At 40.0% G+C, this 16,397-nt stretch overlaps 2 protein-coding genes across 3 annotated transcripts in view; one reads left to right on the top strand and one right to left on the bottom strand.

Moving 5' to 3' along the window:
• Positions 1–16,397, bottom strand: part of LOC131677769 (choline O-acetyltransferase) — a 178,255-nt gene that overhangs the window by 46,324 nt on the left and 115,534 nt on the right. The window lies entirely within an intron of this gene.
• Positions 10,979–11,727, top strand: LOC131677779 (non-specific lipid-transfer protein-like 1). The gene is made up of 2 exons (XM_058957815.1): positions 10,979–11,189; positions 11,261–11,727. Exons 1-2 carry the CDS (start codon positions 11,063–11,065, stop codon positions 11,449–11,451), a joined length of 318 nt encoding a protein of 105 aa, XP_058813798.1. The 5' UTR covers positions 10,979–11,062; the 3' UTR covers positions 11,452–11,727.

The raw sequence follows: 16,397 nt of genomic DNA, 5'->3' as shown, positions 1-16,397 counted from the left end.
TACGTATACGTATACGACGCCACATGAAGACTCGGTATCCTACGCAGCTTTCGAAAATGGAAGATCGGTGGGCGGATGTTCAACATACTGAATAGTTTCGTTGCCGACAGGACATTCCGGGTAAAGGTGGGAGTACATCTGTCATCTGGCCGTCCCTCAAGGGTCAGTGCTTTAGGTAACATTGTTCGTTGTGGCAGTGCAGTCGATTTTCAAAGTAATTCTGCAAAATGTCACTGTACTCCTATTTGTGAACGATATTTTTTAGTATAGAATTTTTAACCTTAGGATCATACAACCCTTTATTCGGGTTAGAAAAATCTCCTTAAAAAATTTCTAACCTTAAGTGCGGGGTTGGGAATCGAGTGTTGGCTTCAAAATTTCATAGTCTTTGCCCTACTTTACCTTATCAGGAGTCAGTGGCGGATCCAGGGAGAGGGTCTTGGGGGTCCGGACCCTCCCTCCGAAATTTTTTAACTTCTTGAGAAATTTTAAAATAGTTTCTATTTTAAATTCATTATAAGTTCAAAATCATTCCAATCCAGATTCGATTACCAAAACTGATTTTAATTAAATGAGGGTGTTACATATTACGTATTGTACAATGCATATTTTGGACTCCTCCGATTTTTTTTCTGGATCAGTTCCTGTCAGGAGTGGAATTTTTTTGATCGATATAGAATCCTCTGTTGGAAGCATCAATAGTATTCAAAAAGTAGTGTTTTCGTCATCCATCACAATAACGATATTAGGCTTGAAATATGTTCGACGAAGTCTGCGACATTTTACCAGCAGATGATGTGATTATTTTATATATGTATTTTTTTGGAACGTAATTTTTTTTTCATGCCTTGCAGTTTAAGTACTCTAACGATTGTTGACTGTGAAGCGTTGAATTGTTTTAATAATTTCCTGGTAAAGTCATGGGTGCGTTTCGACTTCGTCTCATCAGAAACCGACAGTAACTTATTGTCGGAATAGATTGGTGCCGGTTTAATGCTAAATCCCAAAACGGAAACACTGGTCTAACGTGAAGTCGAAAGGCACCCATGACTTTACTAAGTTAGGGCTTGTGCCCTTCACGTACAAAGAGTGATTTTATCAAAAAAAATTCACCTTTGGGAGAAAGATTGGTGTTCACCCATTTTTTTCTCCTTAGGGAGGAATATAGCATAATTTTCTGGTACTTACGCATAATTTGCCGTCTGCGGATTTTTTTTTTGCGTCGCTTATGATATTTATTCGACTGAGCTTCCTCTTATTGTCAACTGTTCTTCCTTTTTGGTATTTTAAGGTTCAACTGAGAATACTTGCAAAAAGCGGCTATTCTGTTCATCACTCGAGCGTTTCGACATTTAGCACTCTTTGCATAATATTCTAGTAAAAACCATCGGCTTTTGATGATTGTATACTATTCCCCCGAAAATCATGCCCCAGAAAGCCATTCCCCAGAATTCCAACACCAGGTCTGCCAGGTTTATGCAAACATACTTCTTTCGAGCTTTTCTTGAATCTATATTAAAATCGATATGAATGCACATTTTGACAAACGGTTTGGCTTGTTTTTAGAGTATTTATCCTTCAATTGCATTGGATATGTTTCGTATGTAATAGCACGATCCACCCGATTGCGCGGTTTACTCAAACATGTAGCACAAAATTCACTCGACAGTAAATGGTAAATAAAAATGCTTATACCACAGACTAACAGACATAACACTATGAGGGAATTTCCTCAAAGAATATCAATCTGGCATTTTTTCCAGAACACTAGCTCCACCTTTTATTAACGGTCCCAAACACTCATTTGCTGGTGGGTTACCCCTCTGGTTTGGGAACAATTTTTCACTAGTGGTTTATCCCCCATATGTTTGTTCATATGTCAGTTGCGCCATAATTGCAAATGTGGACAGTCCCAACTACAAATATATTTAAAAGACCGTTCAAGCAGTACCAGGCATTGTTTTCGAGTGTTATGTCTGTTAGTCTGTGCTTATACTACACGACTGTTATGTCAATTGGTCAACTACCATATAATGCCTTATGTCAAATGGATTTATGTCAAGCAGGGTAATCTTGTTTAGAAGCTAGGACAATTTTCAAAGTGTTATGTTGCACTGTTAGTACTGATTATTTTTCATATGAATACATTTTCTAAACGAGTTTCCCTTCCCTTCCTTTGAGTTTCATTTTTTGGAATATTTGTTTGAAATTACGCAATGTTTATTTAGAGTCTTTCGAGATAGTGACTACTATCGAAGTTTCTTATTTGATGCGTTTCATTGATCATATATTCATATGCCGGCCATATTAATGAGATGTTCTTGGTTGACTGTCCCGGTTACAAGAAAATGCTGCCAGATAATTTATTCAGAACTCCACGACGTTCCCAGTGGGAGTGGTTGATGTTCCACTTGAAACCATTGGCCACCCTTTTTGTCATTGTTGCTGCTTCCGGTTTTGGTAAAAGTTGAAATGGACACTTTCAAAGATCTAGCAACTTTTGAGCAAGACTATCATGTTCGACATAAAGTCTTTTGGCACAACATCGTCTGACATAAGACATTATATGTAAGTTGGTCATTTGACATAACAGTCGTGTAGTATAAGCACGACATAACACTATGCAAATTTCTTAAAAAAATATGACTAGCTGCACCTTTTATACACGGTTCCAACCACGCATTTTCAAATCAGTTAACGCTCAGACCCAAACCCATTTTTTTACTAGTGCTCTATCTCCCGTATACTTACACATATATCAGTGGCGCAATAATCACAAATGCGGTAACAGTCCCAACTAAACATATATGTTCAATTCAAAATGTTCGCTAACATTGGTGAAGAATTGTTGTCAAGTATTATGTCTGTTACTTGTGGTATAAGTACAATTTGGTATGAAAATACTTTTCTAATGTATTTAGTGCAACATGTTTGAGTAAATCGAGCAATCGGATGATTCGTACATTTGAGTGCGAAACATTTCCAATGCAAAAGAAAGATAACTGCTCTAAAAAGCCACCAAATCATTTGTCAAAATTTTCATTTATTTCGATTATAATATAGATTCAAAGAAAACTTGAAAGAAGGAATCAACACCTATGCTTGAATAAACCGGGCTGACGAAAAGATCACAAGTTTGCGTGCAAGAGTTATTTGGCATACAAATTCAAAGAAGAGCTCATGTTTGAAAGAAGGAACCAATTCCTATGTTCGAGTAAACCGGTTATACGCGAGGATAATAGGTTTGCTTGCGAAAAGCTGGCGCTTCTGGCGGCACATCCTCAGCAGCTTTACACCGCATCAGTCCTTGAATTATGTAATGTGCAAACCTTTGGTTTCACCACAAAAAATGAACAAAAAACATTAACTTTTCTAGGGACCAAATGGACCTCTTCGGTTTTTCGATGTAGGTTTTTAGGATCTATTTTCGTTTCTCGTCATCGATCAACGACAATTTGGTAATTCTGCATATTATCGAGATGAAAATTTCACCACTGATACAAATGTACACTTTTAGAAAAACTATCTACTATTAAATTATCTTTCTGACTGATAATAAGATTTGACATGCTCGCATATGTAAAATTCAGTCTATCTTCTGACCTCGCACAAATCAGAAGCAAAAAAATCGCTACGCTATAGGCACCAGTGAATCAAGCCAGCTTTTGTTCTATATCAGTGAACAAACAAATTGTATCGTTGCCCCCGTCTGCGGAGTGAAATGAATTTGCCAAATGAAACAAAAGTGCTCGTGCTACGGGATAACACGATTTCGATCGACTTCAATAAAACTCGTGTTAGACCCGCAGTTCAGCAAGTGGAACAATTAGTTAAAGTGAAAATGGAGCTTAATTTCGCTGAAGTTATGTACATCCAGCTACATCATGTAAAAAACTGTGTCTTGATCTGGTTTAGAAGATTAGCGCAAGCCGAAACAACATGCAACATGAGATCCAATATAATAACACCATAAGCAAGATCCCCGTGTATATGGAAAACGACATGGTGGACGTACGTATCCATGATTTGGCCCGCGCACTAGGGAAGATTACATCAAACGAATCATGTCGCAATATGGAGAAGTACAATCTATTACGAATGACACCTGGAGAAGTTTTTTCACCGGCATTCCCAACGGCGTTCGTATTGCGAGGATGCGAGTGACTAAACCAATACCTTCTTACATGACTATCGAATGCAAATCACCTAAGGATGGCGTGACCTATAAGCAAACAACGCTAATCACATATCCTGGACAGAGCCCAACATGCCAATTCTGTAACCATACAGCCCCCAAGGGAAAAACATGCGCCGAAGCAACTAGTCAAAACTCATCTACTACAGCCAACTCTAACAGCCACCGACACCTTCAGATAAACCAAAAACAACGATCCAATTAACCAATAATGCAGGTACAACGAACACAACAACCGCTTCCAAACCAACAACTAGCATCGCCAATAAAGAAGCAAATACCGATGAGAACGGATTTACAACAGCGACCCGTAAGAACAAGAAACAAATAAGAACCTCTGATCGTGAAGAGCAAGAAAACAGTACCGATGATGACATGGACGGGAACGATAACGCGAGAGAAGCCAGACTGAATGACCCCCAAGCGGATTCACCGCCAAGGAAAAGGATCTCAACACGCAGCAGCAAACTGCGTCAACATGATCTGGCAGACCGACATTCTGAATTTATTTTTTTATTTTTACTTATTGTAAAAAAAATTAAAAGACCCACGGCTATGTGCTTTTCTGTTGTGCTAACGCATTGAGCCGTTTCAAATAAAACTTTAGATTAAAACAAAAAAATATATGTAAAATTAAATATTGTGACTCTATTGATGTTAACCTCAGACTGCATTTCCTCGAAAAAGGTGAGCAACTCACATTTTTACATGTAATTAAATGTGAATTTACGGGGCGGGCATGGCGTAGTTGGTAAATCGATTTCCTTGTTTGCAGCTCACCTGGGTTCGACACAAGACATTTTTTTCGCTGTGTACTTTCAAAAGAGATTGCTGCCAAGGCATTTCAAATCTGACCAGTAAAGAATAATTAAAATGTCTGCACACCAAAATTTGGTTGTCGATTTAAGCAAAATTTTGCTGAATTTTCATCAGCTGAAAGTTTCAGCAATCAAAGATGCCGAAGGATCGATAATTTAAATTGAACCAGTTTGGCAGATTCGTTTTTCTGAAAATTCAGCAATTCAAATTGTCAAACTGACAGCGCAATCACCGGATTTGCAGTAATCCAGCACGGAATACTGAAAATTCGGCAATTGCACTGTCAATTTGACGTTTTTAATTGTTGATTCCCAGCTCAATTTGACACTTTTAATTGTTGATTCCCAGCTCAATTCTCCCAGTTGAATTTTTCAAATTTACATAATTCGAATTGCTGAGCTATAGGCATTTTAAATTGCTAAATCTTTCAGCTGATGAAAATTCAGCAAAGTTTTGCTATGATTCGGCGAAAAAAATTGGTGTGTGAAGTTTTTCATACTTTACTAGGTCAGTAACCTCAAGTGAACAGAAATAATCAAGTTATTCATTATAATTTTAAGTTTTGTATTTCCGAATTCTGCCTGGTCAGCGAAATAAGTTACCACACATTTTCATACAAAAATACTGTGCATTGATGTAAAACACAAAATTTAGATCCACATATTACTCGTTTTGAAACAAGTGAAAATGGTTTTCTTGGTTATAAAAGTCAACAACAGCGAAACGGATGAACTCACTTTCCCCCATAGTTATGAATCGGATTTAGTTCTTTCTTAAAACTTTCAAAACTCGGTACCGACATATGACCGAATCAGTTACCATTTTGCGGCCATTGTGATACCTTCGGCTCATTAAATTTAGATTTATACTTTTCTTTAACAGCCCTCGTCGCCTTCGGGCGGTAGGTTGGTATGTAAATTAACAAAGGCCAACTGTTTAGACCATCCCGGGTTATTCTTGCACACCCACCAGAACAAGGCAGGCCGTTCGCCGGCAGAATCGTACACATCTGAAATTGCCGCCACGTGACTTGATTGTGGTGGCCTGTGTTTTCCTTTGTGTCCTTGTTTCCGAAATGAGGGCACTCGAACCGATTCGTTCATCGTTCGGTCGGTAGGTATCTGAATTGTGCTCATGATGCTCACAGGGTATGCCAGCATCGAGGCCGGAACGAATCGATTTCTTTCCCTCTCTTGGGACGTTTCTCGCTGAAGCCGGCGATGTACAATGGGACACGCGACCCGCCAGGTCGTGCATGCTGCTGATGTTCGTTTCAAATGTAAATAAGTTAATGAGGATTGAGCAAGTGCTCATCGGATCCGGATGCTTGTTACTGATTAGTTCCGCTGGTTTGTTGTTTTGTATGGCTATCTGGATGGCGATGCGTAAAGTCAAGAGGATTTGCTAACTTTAATAACATCGTTAAGATATTATCAAGTGTTGCTACAATCGTTTCAGTAGAAGGTGTTTTGTGGATTTGGTAATGTTATGAACCTGGTGCAACTACCAATAATAAATATTGGTTTTAATAAACCAATCTTATATTTGCATTCCCGATTCTTCATGTTGTACATTAGCATTTAGAATGCCTATCTGTTGCAAATTAGCATATTAAAAAAGACTATTTGAATATTACTTGTTAGTGATCAGCATTTGGATTCACAAAAATTACCCATAAACATTGCAATAGCACTGCAGTTAGGTTATTGGATACAGTGCCAACGGCTGTTTTAAGTAGCGCTTAGGGTAACTTAAATACCAAATAGGCTGCCGTTAAGGTGTATTTTTCATGCTTCTTCGTTAAAGGGTAGAATTGTATAATTAAGTAGCTTTTTCAAGCGAACAATTCGAAGCATTAAAAATGATGAAACCATCCAAATAAAAGGAGAAAATGCATGGTTATAGATTCCACCACCAGGTGATATTGTACATGCAAGATGATCTGAGTTGATCTGAAAATGTATTGGTAAGTGAGTCTATTATGCGCAGAATTTGAAAAAAAAAAGCAAAATCCCGGACACCCTAAGGTAGAGTTAATAGTGTTAAAATTTTAAATCAAAATATAGCAGAGAAGAATCCTGTTTCAATCTAAGATTTCCAAAAAGAAATATGTTGTAAAATCTATTGGCAAGATAAAAAGACCCTTAAAGATTAGAAATAAAATAATATTGCGTGACGTTTCTCTTGTTCGCCGTTGCACATTATAGCAGTAGCCTGACAAAATTAACATGTGGTAATCTGACCTGCATAGTTGCATGACGTTGTTTGAGGATGAAGAGTGATTTGGCCAAGGGGGAATGCTGAAGTAGAGCGTTTACTGTCCACCATTTGAAGGTTGTCTTGACCAGAAGAAATCTCTGCATTCGGTGATGAGTTTAAGGTGGCTTTCATAATCAAAGCGCGAAAGTTCCTATTAATTGATTAGTTTTAATAGTGCGGTTTTTTACATGTTGAATCTGAACTTTTTAGTATCGAGACTAACATCGTTAATATATGGGCGAACGTTGTATCACCTTCTAAGTCTCACAAAAGCTGACAAAATATAGAAAGAAGTATTTGTTGTTTATTTTTAACCGTTGTTCGTTTATATTATTATTTTGTTATTTCTCTTCTCATACTAAAGTATGTCCAATCTATGAGAAATAATGTGTTTTGCTTCGAATCAAACTAATTGAATTGGAAATGCATTTCGAATTCTTCTGATTAGCGCATGACAGCCATCTTGATCGCTGTAACATTGTCCCGTTTAGATTTGTTTAAAACTTCTTGATTGTGAGTAATGCAACATTCCTGATGTAATGAAACTGGTCAGAGTCGATATCCAACTTCGGAAGCGCCACATTTTCTCGTCCAATGAACTTTCCACTTCGCCGCCTTGCCACCCTTGAAATCAATCGATATATTGCTGATTCTAGGTGCACATATCGCTTTGAAGTTCATTCATGTTCCATCCTTGCTGTAGGAATCGAAATAACGGCTCTTTGCAATATTTTCCTTTGCGTACGATTTTTTTTTGTCGAGGTAGATTTTTGGTTGAATAATACAATAAACGTCTTGTACATTCGTTTATTGTGATAGGTTTGGGAAGAAGTATGTAGAAAATGAGCTAAATGAATTAAATATTTTTAATAACAAACTACCACCTCACATTTTATAGACAGCACCGATGGTCAACTAATAGACCTGACTGCTGTATACCCCAGCGTGTCTAAGTTTAACACCAGCAGAGGACGATATTCTAAGATGAATAACTCAAGCCATCTTCCGTAAGGGAAGTGGCTCACATTTTTACATTGCGTTCCTCGTTTGACCGTAAATTTAGGATTTGAATTTAGCCTATACAAATATTTCCTGATTATAAATCATATTATCATGATTTAATCTGTTCCACAATATTCCGCCACATCACTCGGTCAGTTGCTGCTTGTCTCCAACCTCTCAGGTGCCCGATACTTGCCAGGTTTTGCTCCACTTGGCCCAGCCACCGGGAACGCTGCGCTCCTCTTCGTCTTGTACCTGCCGGGTTGGAGGTTAAAACCAACTTGGTGGGGTTGTTGTCCGGCATCCTCGCAACATGCCCCGCCTACCGTCATGGTTCATCCTTCTCCTCCACACGCCATCCTCCTGCACACCACCGAAGATCGTTCTCAGCACCCTTCTTTCGAAGACTTCGAGTGCTTGCAGATCCTCCTCGAGCATTGTTCACATTTCGTGCCCGTATAGAACCACCGGTCTAATCAGTGTGTTGTACATGGCGCATTTCATGCGGTGATGAAGCTTCCTGGATTTCAAAGTTTTGTGGAGCCCATAGTAAGCACGACTTCCAGAGATAATGCTCCTTCTGATCTCCCGGCTGGTGTTATTGTCCGCAGTCACCAATGAGCCTAGATAGATGAACTCGTTAACCACCTCGAACTCGTCGCAGTCGATCGTAATACTACTGCCCAAGCGTTCCCTATCGCGATCGGTTCCGCCAGCCAGCATGTTCTTCGTCTTAGACACATTTATCTTCAGTCCTACTCGTGCTGCTTCGCGCTTCAGCCGGGTATACAGATCTGCTACCGTCTCCTTGTTTCTACCGAACTGTCCGGACCTCGTGAAAATCGTGCCCAGCATGTTGAACCCTGCTCTTCGCATTACACCTTCCAGCGCTATATTGAACAGCAGGCAGGACAACCCATCGCTTTGTCTTAGTCCCCTGCGTGTTTCAAACGGACCCGAGAGGCCGCCCGAAATTTTGACACACAACAGTGGAAATTTGGAAGAGTACACCTTACACCATCCATCGTAGCCTTAATCAGTCTTGTCAAGAATTTTAGCCTATACAGAGTACTAATAACTCATTTATTTGGTTGTTGACATAGGTGGCAATACCTTAATTAAGACTTTTTTGCTGGTATCCAATAGAGAAACTGATCGAAATGGTGAGTGAAGCGAAAGCAAGTGAAAAAAATCCTCCAGAGGCAGGATTCGAACCTGCAAGCACGGCTGCCACCCAACACATTTGTTCTATTTAATTTCCCCTGCTGAATACTAAGGCTCGGATTTTTTGTCGTGCTTTGGTGGGTGACAGAGCTAAAGAAGACATTCGATTTCTGGTCCTTTGCCCAGTTAACAGAGGTATGAAAGGAGCGAACCCGCCACATGACACCGCCGTTCGAATTAAACTACTCATTTATTTGGTTTTTGACGTAAGTGCCGATACCGATTTAAGATTTTTTGGTGGCATCCAACGGGGAAACTGATCGAAATGGTGAGTGAAGCGCAAGCAAGTGAAAAAAATGCTCCAGAGGCAGGATTGGAACCCGCAATCTTTGAGACTCCGGCCCAATGCCATAATAGGCATACGTTTCAACATTCCCAATGCAAGGGTCATCCTCAAGATTCTCTGCCTAATTATCATTCCGCCTTATTGCTACAATGACCCATTTGAGCGGTAGAAACAGCTGAGTAGGTAGACATCCCTTGTCGAAGAAGACGTAAGTAAAGGCGTAGCAGTCCCACCAAAATATATCCGATACAAGTTGGAAGGGACTCACATTTTAGTCCCGTCCAGTGCGATTCCCGTTCAAAATATTCTCGACTTCTATGACGAAAGGTACTTGAAACAGCCACCCCGTGCTTCAGTAGATCAACGCACGGCGGACTCGAATAGATGACCACACCGTTGACTTCAACTTGGTTAGCGGATATATAGACGCGGTAGTCATTTATTAAAAACTTGACGCTAGCAACGTCATTTGCATGCTTTAGACAGAATATCACACTTCTGAGCTTATCTGGGTGAACTTAGAACTCGCTTGGTGAACTTAGAACTCTCATGGATATTGGTTTTTCAGGAGAGTGTCCAGATCCCGGCGTAAAATGTAAACTTCAAGAATACGAAGGAAGACAGACAGACAGAAATTATGGGAGATATAATAAACTGAAGGGCAAGTCAGAAGTGAAGTGAAATATTGGTCATCTTTCTTCACTTGGTGTACGACTGGATGCTACCGATTTCCTTAGCAACTGGAGCATAGTAAAAGCATCATTGTTTCATTCGCATGTGCAAATAGATGGGTGGATAATGTCTGGGACATAACTGGAATAATGAGATGGAACTTGGACTAGAAGTTCAAATCTAACGGGCTTAGGTGATTTTGGACGCTAATAGAATTTACGGTGTTCCACGAAACAGAGTCCCTTCCATTTCCAGCCGCTCACTTGATGATGTTAGCTCCAGTGTTTTTGCACCCGTCGGTATCATATTAGTGCTCAACCCAAACATTTATTAATTATTATGGGTGCGATACGAGCTCAGTTTTTATCGGTTAATCAGGATACACCATACTATATGTGATAAGAGGCATGCATTGTTTGCCTGATAGACGGTTTGGATTAACTACTATCTACTTTCCAATGTTTGGCAACACAATGCATCGATTAACTGGATTTCGGAAATGCTACTATAAATAATCCCACCAGAAGTGTTTTCATTCACCAGTTGTCGAACGAATTTCATCGAAATAACTACAGCTCCCTGCTGCTTTTAGCAATCTACTAACAATGAAGTGTGACGCCGTTATTGAGAACATCAAAGCCCGTGTGGCCGCAATCGACCCCAGCGGCCCCAGAACGGTTCTCGGTGTGTTCCAGCTAAATATCGAAGCAGCCGATGGCATCCACGAGTATGGTAAGTTTGTCTATTCTATTATCGATTATGGTTTCACTTTAGTACTGATTGTTTTTGACCACCTTTCGCAGTGTTTGATCTGAAGAACTTGAAGGTAACAACAGGAAAGGTTTCCGGTGCCGATGTCGTGATCAACTTATCCGATGACGACTTCGTTGCCGTCGGTACTAAAACTGTTACCGTAGCCGACGCTGTCAAGCAGGGCAAAATCAAAATGACCGGTAATCAGACTCTCTTCCAATCGCTGGTGGATGTTATTTAATCGACTAATCAGATACTCAACATGAACAGACTTGGAAATGGGAAAATGTACTTTTGCATATAAAATATTTAAAATAATCCATAAAGAATTGTAAAACGATCCATAAAAAAGTTGTCCATGTTCCATAAAACAAAACTGAAAATCCATGAAACAGTGTGAATGATCCATAAAAAAGGGTGATTTGATCCATAGATTATGCAAAATTGAACCATAAAATGGTCGCAAAAGAGCACTAAAATAGTAATAAAAGAGCAATTAAAATGAACCAATGCCCCATAAAAATATTGGAAATGTTCCATAAAATGATACATTTTGCGCCATAAATTAACTGACATTGATCCATAGAATATTAACAATGTACATTAAAGCACGTCGATATGTTCCATAATATCGACAAAAATGTTCCACGGTATTACAAAATGGAGCAATAAAATGTCAGAAAAAGTTCCATAAATTTGAAAATGTTTGCTAAATAATTTTTCTTGGTCCATAGAAGATGTAAAAATGAACATTAGAAATGATTCATATATCGAACGTTAAATTATGGTTCATGGTTATTTACAAAACGATCCATAAGAAAAGAAAATGTAAAACGACCCATTAATATGTGCTTATGCACTAGAAAAAATAAATTTAATGAATTCATGCGAAACTTTATGGTAAACTGAAAAAATAAGTTGTGCCTAATAATTCTCATAACAGTGACAGTGTTTTAACAAGTGAGCTTATACTGGGAGCTAGTGTGATGCGGCTTGGCCGCATAACCGAGGCCAAGGATCCGAAGCGGCGCAAAGGCGCTGAGGATCCGTTGGACGAGGCATTGATTAACCCGTAGCTGGAATTGCAAGCGACCATGTGGTCCTTTCGTTTGCCCGGTTTACTTAAACATAAGGGCCATAGCTAGTTAAAAGCCGACTGAGCGGTAGCGAAGTCGGACAGTGCACAAGAAAGCGATGTGGCGTAGCCACATTAGTCAGTGTTCGTGTATAAAGTGTCCGTTTTCGCTTCAGATAGTTATTCAGATAATATTTGCGACTCATGCCAGCCTGTATCAGTGGTCTAATAACTCTTAGCGCTCTAATATCATAAATACCCTGACGTTTAAAGAGTTGCCATAATGATTTCAGGTTAGCTAAGGTCAGTTAGCTGACTAGTGGGATACGGAAGCTGAAGTTTAACTATAATGTATGCATTGTTTGTTGTAGTTTGACATTACAACCAAATGTAATAAACTTTATTATTAGGTGGAATAGCAAAAATTTCGCATGAATTCGTTAAATTTATTTTTTCTGGTGCATAAGCACATATTAATGGATCGTTTTACATTTTCTTTTCTTATGGATCGTTTTGTAAATATCCATGAACAATAATTTAACGTTCGATATATGAATCATTTCTAATGTTCATTTTTACATCTTCTATGGACCAAGAAAAATTATTTAGCAAACATTTTCATCAAATTTATGGAACTTTTTCTGACATTTTATTGCTCCATTTTGTAATACCGTGGAACATTTTTGTCGATATTATGGAACATATCGACGTGTTTTAATGTACATTGTTAATATTCTATGGATCAATGTCAGTTAATTTATGGTGCAAAATGTATCATTTTATGGAACATTTCCAATATTTTTATGGGGCATTGGTTCATTTTAATTGCTCTTTTATTACTATTTTAGTGCTCTTTTGCGACCATTTTATGGTTCAATTTTGCATAATCTATGGATCAAATCACCCTTTTTTATGGATCATTCACACTGTTTCATGGATTTTCAGTTTTGTTTTATGGAACATGGACAACTTTTTTATGGATCGCTTTTCAATTTTTTATGGGTCATTTTTGTTGTTTTAGCGGCGCAAACTTAGGGCTGCCACTTGGAAATGTATGGTTATACGTTGATGTCTAAATGGTTCTAATTGCAAATAAATTTTTAGAACAAAATTCTAGAACAATTTTTTACGGATGACCTTTCAACAATTTTTTGAACTTGGAAATGCTCTCTATTTCAGGAAAATATGTTTCACGGACTTCTTATGTAACCAGAATGTGTTCAAGTATGTAATTGTGTATATGATTACTTTACTTAACACCGCACGCTGCCAAGTCAACGATATTTCCTGTCTTTAGTAGTTTCAAGAAACTCGCTTGTGATTCGATAATAAAATTGTGATCTGCAATGATCATCATGTTGCACCCATTTTTATATGTATCACATTATTTGGACATCATGGTGGTACCAGGTTATATGGGAATTTGCTATGTAGTCACCATCTTCAACCCATAGCTCCAGAACCGGAAGACCGATCAATTTAAAAAATTAATAGTAGCTTATGGGAGCATTATACCGTTGATTTAACACTAAGTTTGTGCAAATTTGTTGTAGTTCCTGCGCAAATTGAGTGTCATTATTTGACACACACATTCATGCGCACACACGCTCATACACACAGACATTTTGCGAACTCGACTGGGAAGTCTTGGTAGGATATGGTGGAGTTTTGGCAGAATTGGGCTCTGCTAAATCTCTAAAAAGCCACAACTCTGATAGTAACTCCGACGAAGCGAGTGAGTGCCGCTTCTGCTAAGATCCCATCAAAGGCCATAGATCTTAGTAGTAGAAGCACCCAAGTCTATTCGGAGTGTCAACCGGCATATTAGGATCTATACCAGTAAGATCGTAATTGTGGCATACTGGCGGCAGACCACGGACGTTAATAAGGATTTAAACGCAATTAAACCACCGACCGACAGCCACGCCATTCCACACTTCTCTAAAACGGCGACAGAGCTAATGGTACTGGCTGCCCATCGTCCCGTTAAAACTCTGGTAGGTCTCCAAGTACGCTCGAAATCCGATACATTAGCCGGTGGAAGTAGACTCAGTTTCTGACTAACGCTGATTCGGTTCTGAGCGCGGTTCCGCATGAAGAGCCGCATCAACCCTTGCATGCGACCGGACTACTTGCAAATGTAACCATGGGATCATATACGACTACGGGCGTAAATAGCGGCTTGCGGTTGGGACCCAAGCAGTATGAAATAGGCTAAAATCAGCAAAAAGACAAAAGGCTCTAACGGAGCAAGTCTGGTGAATTCGTTCGTCAAAGTTGGGTTACCGTGGTCGCCGACCCAGCAAAACGGCCGAGTGCAAAAGAAAATGCTGCCGCAGGGAGGTCGTACTGAACACGAGCGGCGACAAATCAATGGGATGCCAAGGAAAGCTAGAGTTTCATGTGAGCCCGCAAAAATCAAGCATAACACAAGAAGACAGGCAGTCTGCGTTGCCTAAAGTGATAAAGCTGAGGCAAAACATTGAAGAGCTCTACGAGTACGTGAAAAGCAAAGGCAACGTGAACGGACAGATCAGGGAGCTAGTGATCAGCATCAAATCCGCCGTAGCAGCCTTTGAAGACCATGGAGGTAGCGAAAGCAGAAGCATATAAAACACCGAAGGGTGACCGGTATTCCTGTTCTGTGGAAGGAGTATAGGAAACACCAGGAGAAGAAAAGGAACTGAAGAAGCATAAGAAGGTCGGTGAAGGATGGCGAAACAACCGACGATCCCAAGCTGAAATAGTTGGAGGAGAACGTAGTAAGTACCAGGAGCACTCAGAAAGGTGCAATGCTGTTCGAGTTGAAGAAGAATCTATTGATCAAGAGCTCGACCCATCGGGAACTCGTCACAGAAATGGTGGGACGAGAAGCGACCATGTTAGCTTTAGTTCAGGAAGCAGTGGTCGAGTGTAGGAATGTGAACGAAATTACAACGGAAGACGAAGTGATGTGTGCGCCTATAGAGTAAAGTAATCTGGAGAATGAGCTGATGTCAATTAGGTTGAGGAAGACCTATTGTGGCACACAGATTGTAACGATTCGCTTATCGCCAGCCGCAGCCAACCAGCTCATGTCGACCAATAAGATAAAAGTAAGGATGGTCGGTGTGCTCGTTAAGATTGATCCATAGAGTTACTAAACAAACGGAGAGGTGTTTCAGTTGCCTTGGTTTCGGCCATCAGGCAAGAAAATGTGGGGAGAAAGGACACATTGCTAAAGACTGCCAATGAACTGAAGTGCATGCTCTGCATTAAGTAGGGTAGAAAGGATCACATGACGGGAAGTTTCTTATGCCCAGAGTACAAAAAGACGAAGGCAGGTCAATGATGATGGAGATAACTCATTTTAACCCCATTAATGTGACATTGCGTAGCAACTGTAGTTACAGTCAACAACAGAAACGAAGTGTGAGGTTGCAGTTATTGCAGAGCCGTATCGTGTTCGTCTTGATAACGGTAACTGGGTGGTGGATAATGCAGGGATGGCGGCAATCCAACTGATGGGCAATTTCTCTGTCTAGGATGTGGTGGATAGAGCACACAAAGTGGTCGTGATCGCTAGGATCCACGGAGTATTCGTATGTAGCTGTTATGCTTCCCTACGGTGGACAGTAGAGCAGTACAATCGGATACTGGACGCACTAACCGACTCGTTAGTCGGACGAACGCCAGTTGTCATAGGAGAAGATTTTAACGCTTGGACCGTTGAGTGGGGTAGCAGGCTGACCAACGCAAGATGTTATAGCTTTTTAGAAGCCCTGGCGATACTGGATGTAACGCTAAACGTAAGGACGGTCGGGACTACACCATTGGTCGGTGGAATTGCGGAAGTGGAAAATAAAGAACTTCGACAAGGACCTTTTTGTGGAAGCACTTTGCAAGCACTGTCTAAAATCCAGACGAAGCGTTCAGAGAGACTAGGACCCCTTTAGAACGCAAGATAGTGCTTAATAAGTCAACCTGCTATAAGCATCTGTGCAGAGAAGTAGACGCCAACTGCTGGAGCAACGCTTACCGTGTCGTGATGACCAAGATCAGGGGTCAAACGATGATAGCTGAAATGTGTGCTGGCAAACTAAAGATTATCGTGGAGGGTCTTTTCGCGAAAC

This window comes from Topomyia yanbarensis, chromosome 1, assembly GCF_030247195.1.
Source record: "Topomyia yanbarensis strain Yona2022 chromosome 1, ASM3024719v1, whole genome shotgun sequence".
In the NCBI taxonomy this organism is placed as follows: Eukaryota; Metazoa; Arthropoda; class Insecta; order Diptera; family Culicidae; genus Topomyia; species Topomyia yanbarensis.
The sequence above is the reverse complement of the archived record's forward strand: the minus strand, read 5'-3'. Positions and strand labels throughout refer to the sequence as shown.

Excerpts from the sequence above, each read along its gene's own strand:
- LOC131677779 (XM_058957815.1), top strand. The coding sequence starts at position 11,063 with ATGAAGTGTGACGCCGTTATTGAGAACATCAAAGCCCGTGTGGCCGCA. Across the intron at positions 11,190-11,260 it reads CGATGGCATCCACGAGTATG|TGTTTGATCTGAAGAACTTG; the intron begins GTAAGTTTGTCT and ends CACCTTTCGCAG.